Here is a 26,519-nt window from a genome sequence, read left to right as displayed (position 1 = left end):
CCGCGTAGAGAGCGCGCGTGAAGAGTAAGCTTGTTGCTGGAAAGCATGACGCTCTGTGGCTCTGTCCAGCGCGCACAGTGCTGAAAATATAATAAAGGACAACAACAAGGCGTCTCAACAGAGTTTTCAGTGATGAAGACTTCGAGATGGCAAAAGAAACCCATCCTGTATACCTATTTGAAGCGATGCCTACGTGAAAATCCCTTTCAAGACTGCTGCTTTCTCTTGGACCGGCCGTGATTGAACTTCATCTTCTTCTATTAGGAGAAAGGGAGAGTGGATCTTTTTAGGTGCAAGAGCGGCTGTCTGCAGAAATGCCAGCCAACCTCACCGTCTCAAACAACACCGTGCTAGTTCTGGGTGCCGAAATTAACACCGCACAAACCCGGGACACCGACTATAACTTCCCTGCTCTGATATTCGGAATATTGCTAATTGTGGTCATCATTTGTGGAAATTTGCTTGTGTGCCTTAGCGTGTACAGGGAAAAAGCTTTGAAAACTACAACCAACTACTTCATAGTCAGTCTGGCTGTGGCTGATTTGATGTTGGCAGTTTTGGTTTTGCCACTGTTTATATATGTTGAGGTGAGTAATTATGTCTCAAAATGGTATGGTTCCTCAGTCAAAGCCATGCATTTTATTAAGATTAAAACAATGTGCCTTGATGATGTTGATGATGATTCATATTAATAATATTAGTAGTGATAGTATTAATCATTATAATAATTGATGATATTCATTAGAAAGGGCCAATTAATTGTGATTTGAAGCCATTTCAAATTAGAGCACATAATGTAACATTGTTTATAATGTAATATAACATCTATCAATCCAAATCACAGATTATGACAGAAAAGACCACATGTTATTAACCAATAATATCAATTGTCATTGATATTATGCATATATAATAGTATGCCATATTTACACAATTGGTTATTGTCTAACAACCTATCATCTATTGGGGCCAGGTTTATTTACATGTGTTGCAGCTGATGCAAGGGTGAACACTGCACAGAATGGATGATGTGAATGCTGGATAAACACAGTTAGCTCATTAATCCAATGGTTTGCAAAGGCATGTGTGCCTAGATTGCTGTTGTTGTCAAAGCTTTTCTGTCAAAACTTCTCATATGGCTTGCAAACACCATTGAGTATTAGAGACATGACTTCACCAGATCATACTGAATTTTCAACTTCACAAATATTTATACTATTTATAAGTATTTCAGAAATAATCAGATATGCTTAGATCTACTGTCTATAACTCATTACCATGGATTGGCAGAATTTCCCAAACCTGTAACTCAATCTAACTCCAACAACCACACAGCTGTAACTACACTGTCGGCAAGAACTGTATTTGACCCCTTGGGGGATGCGTGGGTTGCCTCTCCACTGATGGGACCAAAACCCCCTGCAGCGATTCATTGCACGGCTGCATCCCCATCCGTTCTGCCACAGCACATGCCTCAACAATCACAGCACAATACACACATTTGTCCCAGCAGGCAGTCAACACTGGGCTGGGGAAATGAGGCTGACTAGCGCCTCCTCTCAGACCCCCCCCCCTCACTCCCTCAGCCAGACAGCCACTAGTAGCCAAGAGACCCAGCATAGGAACAATGGTTTTTCACTGACAGAACATTCCATTCCCAGGGTCACTGTTCCAAGCATCACACTGGACACCACTATGGCCCCTTCAAGAGAGCTTGATATAGCAACCAACTGGCCAGTCGGAAAGAGACCATGGATGAATCGATGGATGAAATTGGGGGGTCCTGTTCTAATTCTTTGAGAATGCATCCATCATGCCTCGCATCCTTCCTTACCTCCTCTCCTTGGGGGGAATGCTGATTTGACATGACTGGTGTAAAATACGATTTATGCTTGATCCAGAAATGTGGTCCGGATGATCCGTACATTGGGTGTGAAGCAATTGCGGAGCCTCCGGAGTCCAAATCAAGCTCCGTACCGCATCGCAGTGCACGACCCAAATTTTGTAACAATGTGTAGGGCTCCATATAGCTCAGCATTGACATGATTGGTTGATGGTAGGTGGGGGCGGTACGTCCTGTATAAACACAAACTCACTTCCTTGACAACTTCCTTCACAACAGCTCTGCTCTGCTCAACGATGAGCAAAACTTTGATTGCCCTGACTTCTGCAGAGGCCACATCGCAGTAAATGCTGTTTGACTAATACAGAAACCAGATTGACCATAAATCGGCTTGATGATGGAATCTTCGCTTTCAGTGATTACTTCAAGGACTTAAAGAAGGAGACTTACAGAAAAACCACATGAATTTTGTGATCACATGTGAAGTTAATGTGAAAACATGTTAAAAGCAACATGCAATAACATAAAACTACACATGTGAAAACATGATCTCGTGAAATAAGTGTGACAACATGGGGATGCAATCTTTCAACATGTGATACCATGAAACTTTCACATGAGATCATGTCTTCACATGTGCTCAAATGTTGTCGCGTGTAAAGATCTGATAACATGGGGATGCAAAATTATAACATGATAAAATTAAACTACACATGACAACATTTTAACATGTGAAAGCCCAGGTATCAAATTTAATTTAAAATGTTTTACTTAAAAAGGCATAATTGACATTAATTCAATTTAAACAGTCATGGTCCCCTGGAGGTTTTGTCTAGTTCCCGGTTTGTTCCAGGGACGTCCCCAAGGATGTTTTTAGGAGGTCTCTGAACGTTGTGTCATGGTCCCGTGGAGGAGGGGAGGGGACCATGACACAACATCCCAAGAACGTCCTAAAAACATCCCTGGGGTGTTGTTTTTGTTTAGTTCCCGAAACTAAACAAAAACCTCCAGGGGACCATGACACAAGATCCCAATAACGTCCTTGGGGACATCCCTGGAACTAGACAAAACCTCCAGGGAACCATGACACAACGTTTCGAGAAGGTTGTAGAAACGTCTTTGGGAATGTTACTGGAACAAAACGGAAACTTGACAAAAAGCTCCAGGGGACCATGACACATCATCCCAAGAACATAATTGGACAAACATGTTAGGACATTTGTAAGATGTTTACAAGACATTTGTTTTACCAGTCGTCAGGACATCATGTGATGGTCCCAGATGGTCCTAAACCATGATAAGTAATGAAATGGTATGGGGAGGTTTAGAGTAAGTGCACGCTGTTCAGCAGAAATAATGTAAAAATCTTTAATCAATGACAATATGATTACATTTGACATGATCACTTAGTACTGACTTGTCAATATGACCCCGCCTGGGATTTTAACTCACAGCCTCTGCGTTTGGGGTACACTTCCCCACAAAGTCCCTTACACATTCATTAACAACCGTGCCTTCAGAAAGTATTCATACCCCGTGACTTCAAAATGCATGAAAAATATATTTTTTCATCACCCATTTACACACAACAGCCCATAATGACAGAGTGAAAACATGTTTTTAGATTTATTGAAAATTAAAAACAGAAATATCTAATTTACATAAGTATTCACACCCCTGAGTCAATACATGTTAGAATCACTATGGCAGCGAATACAGATTTGAGTCTTTCTGGGTTAGTCTCGAAGAGCTTTGCACAACTGCATTGTACAATATTTGCACATTATTCTTCAAACAATTATTTATGCTCTGTCAAGTTGGTTGTTGATCATTGTTAGAAAGTCATTTTCAAGTCTTAACATAGATTTTCAAGACAATTTAAGTCAAAACTGTAACTAGACCACTCAGAAACATTTAATGTGGTCTTAGTAAGCAACTTCGTAAGCAACACCAGTGTATATTAGGCCTTGTGTTTTACGTTATTGTCCTGCTGAAACGTGAATTTCAGTGTCTCCCAGTGTCTGTTGAAAAGCAGACAACCAGGTTTTCCTCTAGGATTTTGCCTGTGCTTAGCTCTATTCCGTTTCTTTTTATTCTAAAAAAACTCCATAGTGCTTGCCAATGACAAGCATACACATTACATGATGCAGACACTACCATGCTTGAAAATATGAAGAGTGTCACTCAGTGATTTATTTTGTTTGATTTTTCCCAAACATAACACCATGTATTCAGGACATAAAGTACATTTCTTTGCCACATTTGTTGCCGTTTTACTTTAGTGCCTATTTGTGACGTAACTACAATGTTGTTGATCCATCCTGTTTTCTCTTATTACAGCCATTAAATGGTGTAACTTTTTTAAAGTCACAATTGGCCTCATGGTGAAATCTCTGAGTGGTTTCCTTCCTCTCCGGCAACCGAGTTAGGAAGGACACCTTTATCTTTGTAGTAACTGGGTGTATTGATACACCATCCAAAGTGTAATTAAAAGCTTCAGCATGCTCAAAAGAATATTCACTGTCTACTTTTTGTATTTTTACCCATCTACCAATAGGTACCCTTCTTTGTGAGGCATTGAAAAACCTCCCTGGTCTTTGTGGTTGAATCTGTGTTTGAAATTCACTGCTCAACTGACCTTACATATAATTGTATGTGTGGGAGATGAGGCAGTCATTAAAAAAATGTTAAATACTATTATTGCACACAGAGTGAGTCTATGCAACTTATTATGTGACTTGTTAAGAAAAGTGTTACTCCTGGATTTACAGTATTTGTTTGCTTGCCATATCAGAGGGGTTGAACACTTAATGACTCAAGACCTTTTTAGCATTTCATTTTTAATTCATTTGTAGAACATTTGAAAAACATAATTCCACCTTGACATTAATGGGGTATTGTGTGTAGGCCAGTGGCAAAATCTCAATTTAATATATTTTTAATCCAGGCTGTAACACTACAAAATGTGGAAAAAGTCAAGGGGTGTGAATACTTTCTGAAGGCACTGTATAATACATCTCTGCACTTAGCAAAAGAGTTCCATCTGCATTGATATTTTAGTCATCAGTTAATCTGACTATTCTTTCATCATTGATATCATTTTACTTATTTGTAGCAATTTGAGGGTTTTCTGTATTTTTAACAAAGCTAAGATTTAGTTTTAAGTCCAAAGTGTCAGAATACAGGTGAAATCAGTCATTGTCACAGACATGGTGGCGTAGCAGGAAGATCGGAATGCTGTAAACCAAGAGGTTCAAATCCCAGGTGAGGACATGTTCAATAATAATTGCTTTATAAATTATGGCTGGGCAGTAAACTGTATCTTACTACATAGCAGTAGGCCTATTGATGCAGATAGGACTGTACTGCGCAGCAGAGCACGAGCAAAGAGCTCAGCTTCCAAATGTTAGTGATCCAATTAGAGATAGGCTACCTGAGCCCTGCCCATAACCTAGTTATTGATGAAAAAAGGCCATCTACCTAGAAATCGGCACAATGTCCTGTGTGGCGAAACTAAGGACTGCCATTGAATCTATTGAAAATAAACTGAACATAAATATAAACTCAAAATGCAACAATTTCAAATATTTTACTGAGTTGAAGTTCATATAAGGAAATCAGTCAATTGAAATTGGGAATACAGATATGCATCTGTTGGTCACAGATACCTAAAAAAGGTAGCGGTGTGGATCAGAAAACCAGTCAGTATCTGATGTGACCAGAAGGCAGTGCAACACATCTCCTTCGCATAGAGTTGATCATGCTGCTGATTGTGGACTGTGGAATGTTGTCCCACTCCTCTTCAATTGCTGTGTGAAGTTGCTGGATATTGGCGGGAACTGGAACACACTGTCGTACATGTCGATCCAGAGCATCCCAAACATGCTCAATGGGTGACATGTCTGTTGAGTATGCAGGCCAAGGAAGAACTGGAAAATGTTCAGCTTCCAGGAATTGTGTACAGATCCTTGCAACATGGGGTTGTGCATTATGTTGAAACCTGAGGTGATGTCAGCGGATGAATGGCACAACAATGGGCCTCATGACTTGGTCATGGTATCTCTGTGCATTCAAATTGCCATTGATAAAATGCAATTGTGTTCATTGTCCGTAGCATATGCCTGCACATACCATAACCCCACTGCCACCATGGGGCACTCTGTTCACAATGTTGACATCAGCAAACTGCCCGCCCACAAGACGCTTTGCACGCTGTCTGCCATCTGCCCGGTACAGTTGAAACCGGGGATTCATCCTTGAAGAGCACATTTCTCCAGCGTGCCAGTGGCCATTGAAGGTGAGTATTTGCCCACAAAGGCGATTATGACGTTGATGAGCACGCAGATGAGCTTCCATGAAACTGTATCTGACAGTTTGTGCAGAAATTCTTCTATTGTGCCAACCCACAGTTTGATCAGCTGTCCAGGTGGCTGGTCTCAGACGATTCCGCAGGTGAAGAAACTTGAGACATCTGTGACATTGTGTTGTGTGACAAAACGGAACGTTTTAGAGTGGCCTTTTATTTTCTCCAGTACAAGGTGTACCCTTGTAATAGTCATGCTGTTTAATCAGCTTTTTGATATGCCAACCCTGTTAGGTGGATTGATTATCTTGATAAAGGAGAAATGCTCACTATCAGGGATGTTAATACAGTTTTGCACAACATTTTTGAGAAATAAGCGTATGGAAGATTTCTGGGATCTTTTATTTCAGCTCATGAAACATGGGACCAACACTTTACGTGTTGTGTTTATATTTTTGTTCAGTATACGTCATGGTCATAGAGTAGAATAATTTTTCTGATAAAGGAAAAGTAACTTTTTCACAAAATGGAGGGATACAAAGACAGTGTAATGAGTGAAGATATAGAAATAGATGAAAATGCAGAGAAAGATTTTTGGTTGAAGTTTGATTGATAAAACAATCCGAAGAGGGAAAGACCCATTAAAACAACTTAGAATGTATTTGTTGCCACCCTATGGTCATGCACTACTCATATAAATAGCTCTTATTATTCAAAAACATAAAATACCATCATACTGTCAAAAATTACAACAATATTGTGATATATTTTGGCCATATCGTCCAGCCCTAGTATAAATAATACACAATGTAATCATGTATGTCAAAGTGAGTCAAATATGCAATTTCAAAACACTCAATATGAAACACTGTTTGTGTGTATTCTAACAACAAATTTTTGTTTGCAGGGCATTAAAATTTGAATCCACATGTGAAAGGTTAGGTTCATCAACATGTGAAAATCCACGTGAAGTTTCATGTGAATTATCACCTGAGAAATATTCAAAAAACGCATGCCTTTTATATGATATCGCATGAGAAATCATGTGATTTTCCACATGTGAAATTCTTGTGGTTTTTCCGGAATGGGAATGATGGAAGGAGAAATGTGTTTTACATGTTATTGGAACAGAGCCACATGTATCACATTACATGACAGTGAACACATGTCCCCAACCTGGCAGCCAAATCAGAGAGAGAGAAGTTATTAAAAACAAGCCAATTAAAATATGTGATTAGAATACCATTAAAATCATCTAAATTGTGTCAAGGCCAAAACTTGTCATAACTGACATGTGCTCCACGCCTGCAATTTCCAATCAGCCAGAGGGGCCTCACTCTGCTCAGCTCTATGATAGAGCTGCAGCAGCGCTAATGAGGAAATTGATTTCACACACAGCCAATCTGGTGGGTGCAGAACGCTAGCCAAGGGCAAGACCTTGTGGAAGTCATCAGAGGGCAGGGAGGGGCAAAGGGTAGTCAGCAGACCTTGGCTTTATCTCAATTAATCTTTCCGTGATTCCTTGCATCATATGTCCTTGCCTCGAGAAAGAGACAAAGTTATTTTTAAGTTCAGTGATGTTGCCTGTCTGACCGTGTGTGTGTTTGCTGCTCTGTTTCAGTTCCAGGGTGGTCTGTGGTCACTGAACATGCATGTCTGCGACGGCCTGATGACCATGGACGTGATGCTGTGTACGGCCTCCATATTCAACCTCTGCGCCATCAGCATCGACAGGTTATCGACCTTTAACTCTCTGTTAACATTCGGTCCGACCTCTCAGGTGGTGGTCAAAGCGTTGACATCAAGTGTGACTTATGACAGAAACAGCACTGCAAAACAAGCATGAGTCGATTCATTGATATCCCCCCCATGATGTTTGAGCTAGGTCGTTCACTAAAATCTATGGATTCCAATTAACTTTCGTACCCTGTGTCCGAATGTTTGAGCCATTGAATACCAATACTAACATGTTCTCTCCAAAAGCCCTTTGCTGGGAGTTGTGCTGGCAGCGTTAGCAGTACAAGGGAGGAGACCCCTGCTGCTTTCACTATCAGCCCAAGTCATAGGTCATGGTGTCTCCTCCACTAGATCGGATTAGGAAAATAACCATATCTCCAGCAATGACCTGTCATCTCTCTCTTCCCCCCTTCTCCCTGAAAGCAATCAGTGTTAATGGAAAGCACAAATGAAGCAGAGAGAAAAAAAACATACAAAACATAAAACCTCAGGATAAAATATGTTTCCATCTTGATAGACTGGTAGCATTTGCATGGGAACATTAGCTGATATGATTATCCTTTTCTTTGCTCACTGTTACACAACCTATCACTGACATTAAGATATATAGGGCCTGTTGAGGTATTTGTTGCCTCTGTGTTGCCTGTAGCCAAGAAAACCTCATTAATATAATTTTTTTAATAAATTAAAGCCTACCAAAGGATACAAACACAGGCACTTTCCATAAAAGACTGACCAGGTGAATTCAGATGAAAGCTATGATCCCTTATTGATGTCCACTTCAATCAATGTAGATGAAGAGGAGGAGACAGGTTAATGAAGGATTTTTAAGCCTTGAGACCAATTACACATTGGTTTTGTATGTGTGCTATTAGGAGGGTGAATGGGCAAGACAAATTATTTAAGTGCCTTTGAACGGGGAATGGTAGTAGGTGCCAGGCACCGGTTTGAGTGTGTCAAGAACTGCAACGCTGCTGGGTTTTTCACGCTCAACAGTTTCCCGTGTGCATCAAGAATGGTCCACCACCCAAAGGACATCCAACCAACTTGACACAAATGTGGGAAGCATTGGGAGTCAACATGGGCCAGTATCCCTGTGGAACACTTTCGACACCTTGTAGAGTCCATGTCCCGAGGAATTGAGGCTGTACTGAAGGTGTTCCTAATGTTTTTTGCACTCAGTGTACATAATATATTTGTGTCAAAGGTAATGTACTAGAACACATGTATCAAATTCATTCCACGGAAGGCCGAGTGTCTGTTTTCGGTCCTCCCTTGTACTTGATTGATGAGTTAAGGTCGCTGATTAGTTAAAAACTCCCCTCACCTGGTTGTATAGGTCTTAATTGGACACACATTGAAAGGAAAAAACAGCAGACACCCTGCCCTCCATGGAATGAGTTTGACACCCCTGTACTATACAAAACAAAAATATAAACGCACCATATAAAGTGTTGGTCCCATGTTTCATGAACTGAAATAAAAGATCCCAGAAATGTTCCATATGCACAAAAAATATGATTTATCTCAAATTGTGTGCACAAATTTGTTTTCATCCCTGTTAGTGAGCATTTCTCCTTTGCCAAACAGCATGATCATTACACAGGTACACCTTGTGGCCACTCTAAAATGTGCAGTTTTGTCACACAACTCAATGCCACAGATGTTTTGAGGGAGCGTGTAATTGACATGCTGACTGTAGCAATGTCCACCAGAGCTGTTGCCAGAGAATGTAATGTTAATTTATCTATCCGTAAGCCATCTCCGTCATTTTAGAGAATTTTGCAGTATCTCCAACTGGCCTCACAACCACAGACCATGTGTAACCACGCCAGCCCAGGCCCTACACATCCTGCTTCTTCACATGCGGGATCGTCTGAGACCAGCCAACCGGACAGCTCATGAAACTGAGGAGTACTTCTGTCTGTAATAAAGCCCTTTTGTGGGGGAAAAACTAATTCTGATTGGCTGGTCCTCCCAGGCCCCCTCATGGCTGTGCCCCTGCTCAGTTATGTCAAACCATAGATTAGGGCCTAATTAATTCATTTCAGTTGACTGAGTTCCTTCTATGAACTGAAACTCAGTAAAATCTTTGAAATTTTTGCTTGTTGCGTTTATATTTTTGTTTAGAATATAATGATAGATCTAAGGAAATCATTAATGAATGTCTCTCTTCTACAAAGCGAAAACATAGCGAATACAGCTCCTCTCAATCTTTTCTCTGGTTGATATGATTCATTCAGGTTCATCGCTGTCTCCATTCCACTCAACTACAACCTTAAGCATGTTGATCAGAGACAGATCTTCCTGCTCTCCGCCACGTGGATCCTGGCCTTGGCAGTGGCATCACCCGTCATGTTTGGCATCCAAAACGTCCCCCAGCGGGACTCTACAGAGTGTAAACTGGAGGACGACAACTTCGTGGTCTACTCCTCTGTCTGCTCTTTCTTCATCCCCTGTCCCATCATGCTCCTCCTCTACTGCGGCATGTTCCGGGGATTGAGGAGGTGGGAGGAGGTGCGCAAGGCCAAGCTGAGGAGCAGCATCCTGGTCTGTAGGAAGTTCCAGGACGCAACTGCCTCCCTGCCCCCGCTGGACTCCCTGCCTCCTCCTCTACCCCCCATTATCAAGAGGGAGGAGCTCACAGACATGAAGCCAGAGCTAAAGGATATTAATCTGGAAGAGCTGGACCCCTACCCCCTAGAGTCTCCAGACGGCCCCTATAATAACTCCACACCAGACCACCCCTATAACAACTCGTTAACAACTCCAGAGTACAAGGACAGCCCTGTGCCCACCGTGGTGGCCTACTCTAACATTAGGTACAACCTTCATCCCCAAACCGACCCTCACCAGAAGAAGAGGGCCAAGATTAATTGCCGAGAGAGGAAGGCCATGAAGGTGCTTCCTGTTGTTGTGGGTGAGTTGGATCATTTCTGTTCTCTTATCTGTTTGGTTGGCACTATGCACTTTTTCTATTATGGTAACACTGTTGGTTGGGGGCACTGATGCAACTGTTAATGTAACTGTTGTAATAACTAAATGTAGTTTAAAGATACAAAGCCACACAACAACCGCAAAATATTAATTGTAAATATTTTCCTGGTCAATCTTCTGTGCATTGTGCGGACTGAGTCATCACCAAGAGAACTAGCCAGATAATTCCGACCCTACTGTTATGCTTGTTTACACTGAGCTGCACTGGGGTCGGAACGCCATTATGGTTATATTAAGATACCACGGAGCAGGCGCAAGATATGGGTCGGAAAACGTACACTACATGACCAAAAGTATGTGGACACCTTCTTGTCGAACACCAAAATCATGGTCATTAATATGGAGTTGGTCTGCCTTTGCTGATGTAACAGCATCCACTCTTCTGGGAAGGCTTTCCACTAGATGTTTGAACATTGCTGCGGTGACTTGCTTCCATTCAGCCACAAGAGTATTAGTGAAGTCGGGCACTGATGTTGGACGATTAGGTCTGGCTCACAGACAGCATTCCAATTAATCCCAAAGGTGCATAATGGAGTTAAGGTCAGGGCTCTGTGCAGGACGGTCAAGTTCTTCAACACCGATCTCGACAAACCATTTCTGTATGGACCTCGATTTGTGCATTGTCATACTGAAACAGGAAAGGGCCTTCCCCAAACTTTTGCCACAAAGTTGGAAGCACAGAATCATCTAGAATGTCATTGTATACTGTAGCATTAAGATTTCCCTTCATTGGAACTAAGGGGCCTAGCCCAAACCATAAAAAAACAGTCCCAGACAATTATACCTCCTCCACCAAACTTTACAGTCAGCACTATGCATTTGGGCAGGTAGCGTTCTCCTGGCATCTTCCAAACCCAGATTCGTCCGTTGGACTGCCAGATGGTGAAGCGTGATTCATCACTCCAGAGAACGCATTTCCACTGAGAGTCCAATGGCTTTGAGCTTCACACAACTCCAGCCAATGCTTGGCATTGTGTATGGTGATCTTAGGCTTCTGTGCGGCTGTTCGGCCATGGAAACCCATTTCATGAAGCTACCGGCGAACAGTTCTTGTGCTGATGTTGCTTCCAGAGGCAGTTTGGAACTCGGTAGTGAGTGTTGCTACGGAGGAGTGATGATTTTTACGCGCTACACGCTTCAGCACATGGCGGTCCCAGTGAAAAGGGTATATTTCCAGAATTTTGTTTTGTATTTCTGCCTTGATGTAAGTTTGGAAAAGTTAAAATGTGGGTTACAGTGGCATATCCCATCCCGGCATTGAGGTACAGTTGAAGTCGGAAGTTTACATACACCTTAGCCAAATACATTTAAATTCAGTTTTTCACAATTCCTGACATTTAATCCGTGTAAAAATTCCCTGTCTTAGGTCAGTTAGGATCAGCACTTTATTTTAAGAATGTGAAATGTCAGAATAATAGTAGAGAGAATGATTTATTTCAGCTTTTATTTCTTTCATCACATTCCCAGTGGGTCAGAAGTTTACATACACTCAATTAGTATTTGGAGCAAAGCCTTTAAATTGTTTAACTTAGGTCAAATATTTCAGGTAGCCTTCCACAAGCTTCCCACAATAAGTTGGGTGAATTTTGTCCCATTCCTCCTGACAGAGCTGGTGTAACTGAGTCAGGTTTGTAGGCCTCCTTGCTCGCACATGCTTTTTCAGTTCTGCCAACACATTTTCTATAGGATTGAGGTCAGGGCTTTGTGATGGCCACTCCAATACCTTGACTTTGTTGTCCTTAAGCCATTTTGCCACAACTTTGGAAGTATGCTTGGGGTCATTGTCCATTTGGAAGACCCATTTGCGACCAAGCTTTAACTTCCTGACTGATGTCTTGAGATGTTGTTTCAATATATCCACATGATGCCATCTATTTTGTGAAGTGCACCAGTCGCTCCTGCAGCAAAGCACCCCCACAACATGATGCTGCCACCCCCGTGCTTCACGGTTGGGATGGTGTTCTTCGGCTTGCAAGCCTCCCCCTTTTTCCTCCAAACATAATGATGGTCATTATGGCCAAACAGTTCTATTTTTGTTTCATCAGACCAGAGGACATTTCTCCAAAAAGTACGATCTTTGTCCCCATGTATATTTGCAAACCGTAGTCTGGCTTTTTTATGGCGGTTTTGGAGCAGTGGCTTCTTCCTTGCTGAGCGGCCTTTCAGGTTATGTCGATATAGGACTCATATTACTGTGGATATAGATACTTTTGTACCCGTTTCCTCCAGCATCTTCACAAGGTCCTTTGCTGTTGTTCTGGGATTGATTTGCACTTTTCACACCATAGTACGTTCATCTCTAGGAGACAGAACACATCTTCTTCCTCAGCAGTATGACGGCTGCATGGTCCCATGGTGTTCATACTTGCGTACTATTGTTTGGACAGATGAACGTGGTACCTTCAGGCGTTTGGAAATTGCTCCCAAGGATGAACCAGACATGTGGAGGTCTTACATTTTTTTCTTCTGAGGTCTTGGCTGATTTCTTTTGATTTTCCCATGATGTCAAGTAAAGAGGCACTGAGTTTGAAGGTAGGCCTTGGAAAACATCCACATGTACACCTCCAATTGACTCAAATTATGTCAATTAGCCTATCAGAAGCTTCAAAAGCCATGACAGTTACATCTTTCTTACGTCTAAATAAACAGGGTCATTATTGGGCCTAATGAGTCATTATAACACCATTTAGCGAACACTGGCTAATTAACTTCAACGTAATCCTTTATCCAATCATCATGTAAGGTTTACCTGAGCCCTTAAGACCTAGAGATGATGTTATCCCTACAGCATCACCGTTTTGTTGGTAGTGTGTTCAGCCTTCTGACTGGAAGTATGGACCTATAAATACACCTGAGCAAAGATACTTGTACAGAATAATGTATTATCAAAATTGAATGACAATTATCCGAAGCAAGGCTGTTTCTAGCATTTCACATATTCTTCATGCAGTTTCCTTGCCTGTGAGAACTTGTGCAACTGCTTTAAGCCAGAGAGCCAATCCTGTAGTCTGTCCCAGTAGACACACACACACACACACACAACAACACACAGCCCCACATGGTACAGGCAGAGGGCATGACAGGAAATTATTCTGGATGATCCTTCCATTCCCCATGCCAAAATCATCCATACTGCAAAGTCGTACACTAAAGGAACAGCACACACACACACACACACACACACACACACACACACACACACACACACACACACACACACACACACACACACACACAAATAAATAAATACTGAGTAAAATGAGTCTACTAGGGCAGATGGAGAACAAGGGGAAAGATAAGGGAGGAGGAGAGGGGAGAAAGAGAGAGAAACACTCAAAGTGACCCTAGATCAGCCTTGTTTCCTTGTGCTATCTTTGAGTCCATCTGTCCAGGGATGGTGTGGATTAATGGAGTTGGTGTATTTATTGTAAAGGCAGAACTGAAGCATGGCCTATATACTATGACATTTGAGGATAAAACCCAATGTTCAATAAAGTCAATTAAATAGATTTGACGTACAGGTTGATCATATCTAAATCATGAGACAAACAGAAGAAGTAGTCTAGACCAAGGTGTTCTCAAAGTGGAATCAGCGGCGGTACTGCATTTAATTTCATATTTTTTATGAATATTACTAACAGATTAAATTACTTTCAACCAAGTGATCCATGAAATAAGTTTCAAGTGTGTCATACATACAGTGTAATATTATTCACCTACAATTTTGATGGGAGACTTACAGAGGTGTGTAAATTTTAGGCGGGATCATGTTGTTGAATTGTATTGTTGTACGTTTTAGTTCTGTAATGTATTGATTGTTGCTGCCTTCTTGAAAAAAAGACTCTGGGTCTCAATGGGCTTTTCCTGGTTAAATAAATGTTAAATAACATTTTTTTAAATTATGTTCTTAATCCTGGGCCTGGTTGTCTCACAGGGATATTAGTATCAACACTAATCAATTATCCGTTTTTCAACTCAAAACTATTTCCCAAAAAATGTGTGTGTATGTGTATATATATGTATATATATATATACACACACACATTTTTTGGGAAATATATATATATATATATATATATATATATATATATATATATACACACACAGTACCAGTCGAATGTTTTGGACACACCTACTACTCATTCAAGGATTTTCTTTATTTTTACTATTTTCCACATTGTAGAATAATAGTGAAGACATCAAAACTATGAAATAACACATATGGAATCATATAGTAACCAAACAAAAAAGTGTTAAAAACAAATCAAAATATATTTTATATTTGAGATTCTTCAAAGTAGCCACCCTTTGCCTTGATGACGGCTTTGCACACTTTTGGCATTCTCTCAACCAGCTTCAGCTTCACTCACCTGGAATGTATTTCAATTAACAGGTGTGCCTTGTTAATTTGTGGAATTTCTTTCCTTCTTAATGCATTTAAGCCAATCAGTTTTGATGTGACAAGGTAGAGGTGGTATACAGAAGATAGTCCTATTTGGTAAAAGACCAAGTCCATATTATATGAAACTGGCTCTCATGAGGACCGCCACAGGAAAGGAAGATCCAGAGTTACCTCTGCTGCAGAGGATTAGTTCCTTAGAGTTAACTGCACCTCAGATTGCAGCCCAAATAAATACTTCACAGAGTTCAAGTAACAGACACATCTCAAAATCAACTGTTCAGAGGAGACTGTGGGAATCATAATTTCATGGTCGAATTGCTGCATAGAAACCACTACTAAAGGACACCAATAAGAAGAAGAGACTTGCTTGGGCCAAGACACACGAGCAATAGACATTAGACGGGTAGAAATCTGTCCTTTGGTATGATGAGTCCAAATTTGAGATTTTTGGTTCCAACTGCCACGTCTTTGTGAGACGCAGAGTAGGTGAACGGATGATCTCCACATGTGTGGTTCCCACCGTGAAGCATGGAGGAGGAGGTATGATGGTGTGGAGGTGTTTTGCCTGTGACACTGTCAGTGATTTATTTAGCATTCAAGGCACAGTTAACCAGCATGGCTACCACAGAATTCTGCAGCGATACGCAATCCCATCTGGTTTGCGCTTAGGGTTCTATCATTTGTTTTTTTTTACTTCTATGGGCTAGGTGGGACGTTTGCGTCCCACCCTAGTCAACAGCCACTGGAATCGCGTGGCGCGAAATACAAATACCTCAAAAATAACTATAACTTAAATTTCTCAAACATATGACTATTTTACACCATTTTAAAGACAAGACTCTCGTTAATCTAACCACATTGTCCAATTTCAAAAAGGCTTTACAGCGAAAGCAAAACATTAGATTGTCAGGAGAGTACCCTGCCAAAAATAATCACACAGCCATTTTCAAAGCAAGCATATATGTCACAAAAACCAAAACCACAGCTAAATGCAGCACTAACCTTTGATGATCTTCATCAGTTGACACTCCTAGGACATTATGTTATCCTGTTAGCGCTAGGGGGCAGTATTGACATTATTTACATAAATAATGTACCCGATTTAATCTGGTTATTACTACTGCCCAGAAACTAGAATATGGATATAATTATTGGCTTTGGATAGAAAACACCCTAAAGTTTCTAAAACTGTTTGAATGGTGTCTGTGAGTATAACAGAACTCATATGGCAGGCAAAAACCTGAGAAGATTCTGTACAGGAAGTGCCCTCTCTGACCATTCCTTGAGCTTCTTGACTCTTTTTATTGAAAACTTAGGATCTTTGCTGTAACGTGACACTTCCTACGGCTCCCATAGGCTCTCAGAACCCGGGAAAAAGCTGAATGATGTCGAGGCAGCCCCTGGCTGAAAAACATTAGCGCCTTTGGTAAGTGGTCTATCAGAGGACAATGACACTGAGGCGCATGCACGAGGCGACCCCATGTTTTTATTTTCTTTCTCTTTGTACTAAAACACAGACTCCCGGTCGGAATATTATCGCTTTTTTTACGAGAAAAATTGCATAAAAATTGATTTTAAACAGCGGTTGGCATGCTTCGAAGTACGGTAATGGAATATTTAGATTTTTTTCGTCACGAAATGCGTCGGGCGCGTCACCCTTACTTACCCTTTCGGATAGTGTCTTGAACGCACGAACAAAACGCCGCTATTTGGATATAACTATGGATTATTTTGAACCAAACTAACATTTGTTATTGAAGTAGAAGTCCTGGGAGTGCATTCTGACGAAGACAGCAAAGGTAATAACATTTTTCTTATAGTAAATCTGACTTTGGTGAGGGCTAAACTTGGTGGGTGTCTAAATAGCTAAATAGCAAAATGTGCTTTCACCGAAAAGCTATTTTAAAATCGGACATAGCGAGTGCATAGAGGAGTTCTGTATCTATAATTCTTAAATTAATTGTTATGTTTTTTGTGAACGTTTATCGTGAGTAATTTAGTAAATTCACCGGAAGTTTGCGTGGGGTATGCTAGTTCTGAACGTCACATGCTAATGTAAAAAGCTGGTTTTTGATATAAATATGAACTTGATTGAACAAAACATGTATGTATTGTATAACATAATGTCCTAAGATTGTTGTCTGATGAAGATCATCAAAGGTTAGTGCTGCATTTAGCTGTGGTTTGGGTTTATGTGACATTATATGCTAGCTTGAAAAATGGGTGTCTGATTATTTCTGGCTGGGTACTCTGCTGACATAATCTAATGTTTTGCTTTCGTTGTAAAGCCTTTTTGAAATCGGACAGTGTGGTTAGATTAACGAGAGTCTTGTCTCTAAAATGGTGTAAAATAGTCATATGTTTGAGAAATTGAAGTAATAGCATTTCTAAGGTATTTGAATAACGCGCCACGGGATTCCACTGGCTGTTACGTAGGTGGGACGAAATCGTCCCACTGGCCCTAGAGAAGTTGTACAATACATGCATGTTTTGTTCAATCAAGTTCATATTTATATCAAAAAACAGCTTTTTACATTAGCATGTGATGTTCAGAACCAGCATACCCACCGAAAACTTTCGGTGATTTTACTAAATTACTCATGATAAACGATAACAAAATACATAACAATTATTTTAAGAATTATAGATACAGAACTCCTTTATGCAATCGCGGTGTCAGATTTTAAAATAGCTTTTCGGCGAAAGCACATTTTGCAATATTCTGAGTACATAGCTCGGCCATCACAGCTAGCTATTTTGACACCCACCAAGTTTGGGGCTCACTAAACTCAGAATTACTAATAGAAAAATTGGATTACCTTTGCTGTCCTTCGTCAGAATGCACTCCCAGGACTTCTACTTCAACAACAAATGTTGTTTTGGTTCCAAATAATCTATAGTTATATTCAAATAGCTCCGTTTTGTTTGTGCGTTCAGGTCACTATCCGAAGGGTGACGCGCGAGCGCATTTCGTGACAAGAAAATTCAAAATTGTCACAAGTATCTTCGTCTTCTGACGATAATGCGAAATCGTCATCAGAAAAGGTAGACCAATACGCAGCAGGTGTGCAGTTGTTCATTTTGAACATTTAATTAAATCAACACGAATACAAAAACAACAAACAAGAAAACGAACGATAAACTGACAGTCTGCAAAGCATAGGCTCAACACAGAACAATCACCCACAAATCACACACACAAACACACCCTAATATATGGGACTCTCAATCAAAGGCAGATAGACAACACCTGCCTTCAACTGAGAGTCCCAACCCCAATTAACCAAACATAGAAACACACACACCAGACTAACCATAGAATACAAACACATAGCCCATCAACCAAAAACCCGGAAATACTAAATCAAACACCCTTTACACAAACACACCACCCCGAACCACATAAAACAAATACCCTCTGCCACGTCCTGACCAAACTACAAAACAATTAACCTTATACTGGCCAGGACGTGACAAAAATATTCCATTACCGTACTTAGAAGCATGTCAAACGCTGTTTAAAATAAATGTTTATGCAATTTTTCTCATAAAATAGCGATAATATTCCAACCGGGCAATGTTGTATTCATTCAAAGGCTGAAAGAAGGAAATGGAGTAGTCTCGTGACCGCGCATCTCAGTCTCACTGTCCCCAGGCTGACCACTTAAAAATTCTGCTGCTGTTCTTTGCCCAGAGACAGCAGACACCCCATTCCACATTCTGGCGGCTTTAGAGAGCCAATGGAAGCCTTAGAAAATGTCACGTTACAGCACAGATGCTGTATTTTCGATAGACATTCAACAGAAGGACAACAAATTGTCAGACAGGGCACTTCCTGTATGGAATCTTCTCAGGTTTTGGCCTGCCATATGAGTTCTGTTATACTCACAGACACCATTCAAACAGTTTTAGAAACTTTAGAGTGTTTTCTATCCACATCTACTAATTATATGCATATTCTCATTTCTGGGCAAGAGTAGTAACCAGTTTAAATCAGGTTTGTTTTTTATCCGGCCGTGCAAATACTGCCCCCTAGCCCCAACAGGTTTTAACAGGACAATGACCCAAAACACACCTCTAGGCTGTGTAAGGGCTATTTGACCAATAAGGAGAGTGATGGAGTTCTGCATCAGATGACCTGGCCTCCACAATCACCCGACCTCAACCTTATTGAGATGGTTTTGGATGCGTTGGACCGCAGAGTGAATGAAAAGCAGCCAACAAGTTCTCAGCATAAGTGGGAACTCCTTCAAGACTGTTGGAAAACATTCCAGGTTTTTTATTTTATTTATTTTTTATTTAACCTTTATTTAACTGGGCATTGACATTGACCCGGACAATTATTTAAAATAACCCGGACGACGCTGGGCCAATTGTGCACCACCCTATGGGACTCCCAATCACGGCCAGTTGTGATACAGCCTGGTTTCGAACCAGGGTGTCTGTAGTGACGCCTCCAGCACTGAGAGTGCCATTAACCGCTGCGCCACAGGTGAAGCTGGTTGAGAGAATGCCAAGAGTGTGAAAAACTGTCAACAAGGCAAAGGGTGGCTACTTTCAAGAATCTCAAATTGAAAATATATTTTCAATTGTGTGTGTAGCACTTTATTGGTTACTACATGATTCCATATGTGTTATTTCATAGTTTTGATGTCTTCACTATCATTCTACAATGTAGAAAATATTAAAAGAAAGAAAGATCGAGTAGGTGTGTCCAAACTTTGGACTGCTACTGTATATATACATAAACACATTGTAATTTAAGCTTTAAAATTGCAAAGTTTTCTCTCTGCCTAACAGCAAAATGTGTATAATTGCAGGATATTAGCTTTAAAGCTACAACAACAAAACATCTCTTTGCTCAGTGACAAAATGTGTAGAATTGCAAGATATTAGCTTGAAAACGGCAATATTTTCTCTCCAATGCCAAGAGGCAGGCCTTTTACATGTTCTCTCCCAGGGCCTGAGATTTGGTTCGTCCAGTCTTGCACTGTAGATGTCATAGTAAAACTCCTTGTAGACTATTTGTATCACACTCAAGTTGTTTTCTTATTATGAGGGGGTCCCTGATGAATTTGCAATCACAACAGGTGTCCCTGGACCCAAAAAGTTTGAGAATCCCTGGTGTAGACTGCAAAGAGTTATGTGGGTAAAATACTTATACATGCCTCAAAGTCAGGGGGTGTCTGACAATAAGGGACTCTCCTTTGAGAGAAGACACCATTCCAACCAGCCTCACTCAATCCTCATATCCCTCGCTTTATATACTAGCCTCACTCAATCCTCATACCGGCACAGAGTCAATGTGCGGGGGCACAGGTTAGTCGAGGTATTTGAAGTAATATGTACAGTCGTGGCCAAAAGTTTTGAGAATGACACAAATATTAATTTCCACAAAGTTTGCTCCTTCAGTGTCTTTAGATATTTTTGTCAGATGTTACTATGGAATACTGAAGTATAATTACAAGCATTTCATAAGTGTAAAAAGGCTTTTATTGACAATTACATGAAGTTGATGCAAAGAGTCAATATTTGCAGTGTTGACCCTTCTTTTTCAAGACCTCTGCAATCCGCCCTGGCATGCTGTCAATTAACTTCTGGGCCACATCCTGACTGATGGCAGTCCATTCTTGCATAATCAATGCTTGGAGTTTGTCAGAATTTGTGGGTTTTTGTTTGTCCACCCGCCTCTTGAGGATTGACCACAAGGACCTGGACATGGACCAAAAATATCGATGTTTTGTTCCCCGAGCCACTTAGTTATCACTTTTGCCAAATGGCAAGGTGCTCCATCATGCTGGAAAAGGCATTGTTCATCACCAAACTGTTCCTGGATGGTTGGGAGAAGTTGCTCTTGGAGGATGTGTTGGTACCATTCTTTATTCATGGCTGTGTTCTTAGGTAAAATTGTGAGTAAACCCACTCCCTTGGCTGAGAAGCAACCCCACACATGAATGGTCTCAGGATGCTTTACTGTTGGCATGACACAGGACTGATGGTAGCGCTCACCTTGTTTTCTCCGGACAAGTTTTTTTCAGGATGCCCCAAACAATCGTAAAGGGGATTCATCAGAGAAAATTACTTTACCCCAGTCCTCAGCAGTCCAATCCCTGTACCTTTTGCAGAATATCAGTCTGTCCCTGATGTTTTCCTGGAGAGAAGTGGCTTCTTTGCTGCCCTTCTTGACACCAGGCCATCCTCCAAAAGTCTTCATCTCACTGTGCGTGCAGATGCACTCACACCTGCCTGTTGCCATTCCTGAGCAAGATATGTACTGGTTGTGTCCTGATCCCACAGCTGAATCAACTTTAGCAGACGGTCCTGGGGCTTGCTGGACTTTCTTGGGCACCCTGAAGCCTTCTTCACAACAATTGAACCGCTCTCCTTGAAGTTCTTGATGATCCGATAAATGGTTCATTTAGGTGCAATCTTACTGGCAGCAATATCCTTGCCTGTGAAGCCCTTTTTGTGCAAAGCAATGATGACAGCACGTGTTTCCTTGCAGGTAACAATGATTGACAGAGGAAGAACAATGATTCCAAGCACCATCCTCCTTTTGAAGCTTCCAGTCTGTTAATCGAACTCAATCAGCATGACAGAGTGATCTCCAGCCTTGTCCTTGTCAACACTCACACCTGTGTTAATGAGAGAATCACCGACATGATGTCAGCTGGTCCTTTTGTGGCAGGGCTGAAATGCAGTGGAAATGTTTTTTGGGGATTCAGCTCATTTGCAAGGAAAAGAGGGACTTTGCAATTAATTGCAATTCATCTGATCACTTTTCATAACATTCTGGAGTATATGCAAATTGCCATCATACAAACTGAGGCAGCAGACTTTGTGAAAATTAATATTTGTGTCATTCTCAAAACTTTTGGCCACGACTGTATATGTAGGTAGAGTTAAAGTGACAACGCATAGATAATAAACAGAGAGTAGCAACAGCGTAAAAGAGGGGGGAGGGGGGTCAATGCAAATAGTCTGGGTAGCCATTTGATTAGCTGTTCAAGAGTCTTATGGCTTGGGGGTAGAATTTGTTAAGAAGCCTTTTGGACCTAGACTAGGTGCTCTGGTACACTTTGACGTGCGGTAGTAGAGAGAACAGTCTATGACTAGAGTGGCTGGAGTCTTTTGCAATTTTTAGGGCCTTCCTCTGACAGCGCCTGGTGTAGAGGTCCTGGATGGCAGGAAACTTGGCCCCAGTGATGTACTGGACCATACGCACTACCCTCTGTAGTGCCTTGCGGTCGGAGGCCGAGCAGTTGCCATACCAGGCAGTGATGCAACCAGTCAGGATGCTCTCGATGACGCAGTAGGAGGTGATGATGGATCTTCAACAACTCCATATAGCAGGAGTGACAGAGCTGTCTGGTAGGAAGGAACTCAGAAACACATTATTACATTAGATAAAACATTCTTAATACTGGTCCTGGGGGACCCACAAGGGGACCAGGTTTTAATAAGACACCCTACATAAGATGACTTGGACACTTTATGCATAGCTTGAGTTCCTTTGAGATAGCTAAACAAAACATTTATCAAATCTAATCCTATTTCTGCCTCACATTATGTTGTTCAGCCAAAGGCCTCCCTCCACAGTAAGTGAATGAGCTGGAGAAAGGAAAGCCCAGCTTCCAAAGGGAGTTGATGCTCAGAGCAGGGATGTGTCAAAAATGGCACCTTATTCCCTATATAGTGCAATACTTTTGACCGCACCCCTATGGGCCATGGTCAAAAGTAGTGCACTATAAGGAATAGGGTGACATCTGGGACCCAACCCAGACCTACCCAGCATGCAACAGCTAGTGTCTGATCTATCACTCATCCTAATGGCCATTCTAGGTATTAATAGAAATCCCATCAGCATTTCTGAATTATTCAGCCAAGCAAGGGGCTAGGCAGGGAAGCTGCCTGGCAGGTGTACTTCTTTACATACAAACATAATTAGAACTGGCGCAGTTCTATCAACCTTAAAAGTATTCCTCGTGTGTTTTCCTCATGTATGAGCAATTGGTTCATGTATGGGCAAGTGTATGATTTTAAATGGCGTTTGTCAATTTACAATACAGATTTGGGCTGGCTTCCCCCTTCTGTATATCCCTAATTAGCATAGTTCTAACAACCCTTGCTACCACTCTGATATGGAAATGACCTGTTGTAAGTATTTCTGTAAATAGCACTGCTTTACCTACAGTATATCATTGGGATATGATCACACTTCATGATGCAGATGTAATTTATGCTCAGTGGTAAAAAAAAACATATATATAATCCTATCAGCAGGGTCTCTTCAGACTACTTCAATCTGAAATACAGCCATCTGAATGGAGCCCTAAGTGGGTATACTGTATTTATAGGGCCCAATCTTTGATTTTGATTGCGTTTGACTTAGCTATTCCTAGCTAGATCTATTCCTACTCGCCACTCAATGATGTTTTCAAGTAAGACTCATGATATATTTAGCAATTCCTGTGTTATTTAATTTGTTTTGCGTCCCAAATGGCACCCCATTTCCTATAAATTGCACTTCTTTTTACCATGGGTCCTGGTCAAAAGTGGTGCACTATAAAGGGAATAGGGTGCCATTTGGGACAGTGTGATCTTATTTTGAGCCAATTTGCTACAGCAGGAAAATAATCTGGCAGCAACAGGAAATGTTAATTGTTATGTGGATTATAATATTAATTGACATTTTTGTAGGGGATAATCAAGTCTGAAATTTCTAAATGGAAATTACACATTTCAGAAGCATTTTTAAACCTCAAATACACTACACGTTTAAAATGTTCTGCATTGCAGGAAAGTTCTCCTGCAACAGGGTGATCAAATTAAGATCCTACATATGTAGTAATAAAGAGTTTCAAGCCTGTGTCAGCCTGACCCATAATCATTTCATAAATGAGAGAAGTCTCAGAGATGTAATTTTACTGCTATTCCTGTGGCTTACGATTTCTTAAGCAGAAATCTAAAGAGCCTCAGTATAAACCTCCCTCTTTGTGGTGTGTTTGTGTGTGCCTGCCTGTGTGTGCATACCATGTACCTATGTTCCTATGTTTGTGAGCACCGCGTACCTGTTTTCCTACTGTGTGTGTGTACCTCGTGTGTCTGCTTGTGTATGTGCCTGACTGCCTGTATGTGTGTGTCTATTCCATCCCAGGTGCCTTCCTGTTCTGCTGGACCCCGTTCTTCGTGGTCCACACCATGCGGGCCCTGTGTGCCACCTGTTACATCCCCCCATGGCTGATGAGCATCGTCACCTGGCTGGGCTACGTCAACAGCGCCCTCAACCCCATCATCTACACAGTTTTCAACACAGAGTTCAGGAACTACTTCAATAAATTCCTCCACAGCTGCTGTATATACCGATAGGCAAGATGAGCACAACTAGCATGGTCCCAGATTTGTCATCATGACAAGCAACTCCTATGGTCATTGTCATTTCTATTATCATTGTAACTCCTATGGTCATTGACAACACAGCAAAAACAGATCTGGGACCAGGCTGAGGCACCACCGCTGATGAACGGACAAAAAAGCACAACGAACAATACCATTGTAAGATGTTACGATATCAAATTTGTGCTTTGCTGTACAGTAAATCTTGCGATTGCATATTTTTCTCCCACTTGGGATTTCATTTTTTTCTGTTGATAAATGCTTGTGATTTATCCTATTGTGACAGCAATGTTGTTTGTCAGCTTGCCATATTTTGTTTCCATGTTTTATGTGGAAAGCTTTGTGGTAAGGAATTGCATTGAATCCCTCCAATTTAAAAAGGTGCTAAGAAATACCAGCAATGCATCAATTTCTTAGATTATTAGAGTTAATTCAATTGTATCTTTAAGATTACTTATTTTTCTCACTTAAATTAAGACTTCTGTCCCTAAACTGTGTGGACATTAAGGACCAGGGTTAGAACACTGCGTCATTGACAAAAATAAAAATTAAACACTTCTCCACACAACCATGATTATACTGCAAATCCTAATCCAACTCCTGACTGAGTCTGATAAAGATCGCCACAACAAAATTAAACCTCTTTCAAAAATATCCCTCTCGCCCATACGGAAATTGAGGCTTTTGACAAACGGACAAAGTGCTAAAAAAAGAAAAGGGCTAAATAACAAATACAGTTTCCTCTCTGTTGCCTAGCAGCACAAATCATGTATCCAAGACAAGAAAAAAAAACAATAACAAGAGTTTCATGGCTCAAATCCAAGGAGAAAGCTTTAAGAGGGAGGATGAAATATGATGGAGCAATTTCAGACACCATCTGCTTGCAATGTGACAAGTATTGACAGAGTAATTTACATCCGCAAACCTCTCCCCCAGGATGATTGGTCCATTAGCCAGAGGTGGGGGACAGAGGTTAGCCTAGCAACAACAACAGGTGGAGAAAGAATGAAAAACATTAGACCTATTTCAAATCAGGGCAGGGAAAACTAGCTCTGCAGCATTTATGAGCTAACATAAATGTCAAATGCAATTCAGGGCATTTAGAGGAGTGACTGGAAATGGTAATCAACCTGTGTATCTATGACTCAGATTACATAATGGGTGTGTGAGTTGGAAGATTTATTGTCAGTCCTTCCATAAACTTTGTTTTTCACAAACCCCCTTATGACAAGTCTCCCTTACACTATGACCCAAATGAGCCAAGATATTCTCCTTCAGTCTCCTCCAAGACAGCAGACGCAAATTATATTCAAAGATATTCAAGTCTATCTCAACTAGGAGAATGGAGATGGTCCTTCTAGAGTTGTTTCAAGGACAGGAGAGACAGCCGAGTGGAAACGTACTTTGGGTCCACTTTAGATAGCACTGCTGTAAAATGTGATTATGGAGGTGAAATTGTGAAGGTGGATGGACAGACAAGAAAGAGGTATGCATGTCTCTCCCAAGCCAATGCCTTTATGTAGATCTGAGTGTGTCATCTCTCATTACAGTCACAAACACACAAAGTATTGGACTGTCTGCCAATAGATGGCCCTTGACAACTCCTCTAACTCTCTCCCCATGATCCAAAGTAACTACTGGAGTGGGGGTGATTGTTTATGTCAGCAATGTAGAGGGAAGCTACTCTCAAAATAAACAAGGCAACAGTAAACATGTAGTCCCCCATGAATGATGAAGCGCAAGGGCTTGACATTAAGGTAAATTTGCCAGTGGCACACTTAGCCAGTAACAAGTGAAAATTACTGGCCCAAATGAGACATTTCTGTCACAGGCCGAGATCA

The 26,519-nt window shown here is 41.1% G+C and overlaps 1 protein-coding gene across 1 annotated transcript; it reads left to right on the top strand.

Annotated features, from left to right (window-relative positions):
- Positions 1–25,555, top strand: LOC106561126 (D(4) dopamine receptor-like). The gene is made up of 4 exons (XM_014124769.2): positions 1–587; positions 7,768–7,880; positions 10,127–10,803; positions 24,440–25,555. Exons 1-4 carry the CDS (start codon positions 315–317, stop codon positions 24,649–24,651), a joined length of 1,275 nt encoding a protein of 424 aa, XP_013980244.1. The 5' UTR covers positions 1–314; the 3' UTR covers positions 24,652–25,555.
- The last annotated feature ends 964 nt before the right edge of the window (positions 25,556–26,519 follow it).

This window comes from Salmo salar, chromosome ssa10 (assembly GCF_905237065.1).
Source record: "Salmo salar chromosome ssa10, Ssal_v3.1, whole genome shotgun sequence".
NCBI classification, from domain to species: domain Eukaryota; kingdom Metazoa; phylum Chordata; class Actinopteri; order Salmoniformes; family Salmonidae; genus Salmo; species Salmo salar.
This window is presented reverse-complemented; position numbering and strand designations above follow the sequence as displayed.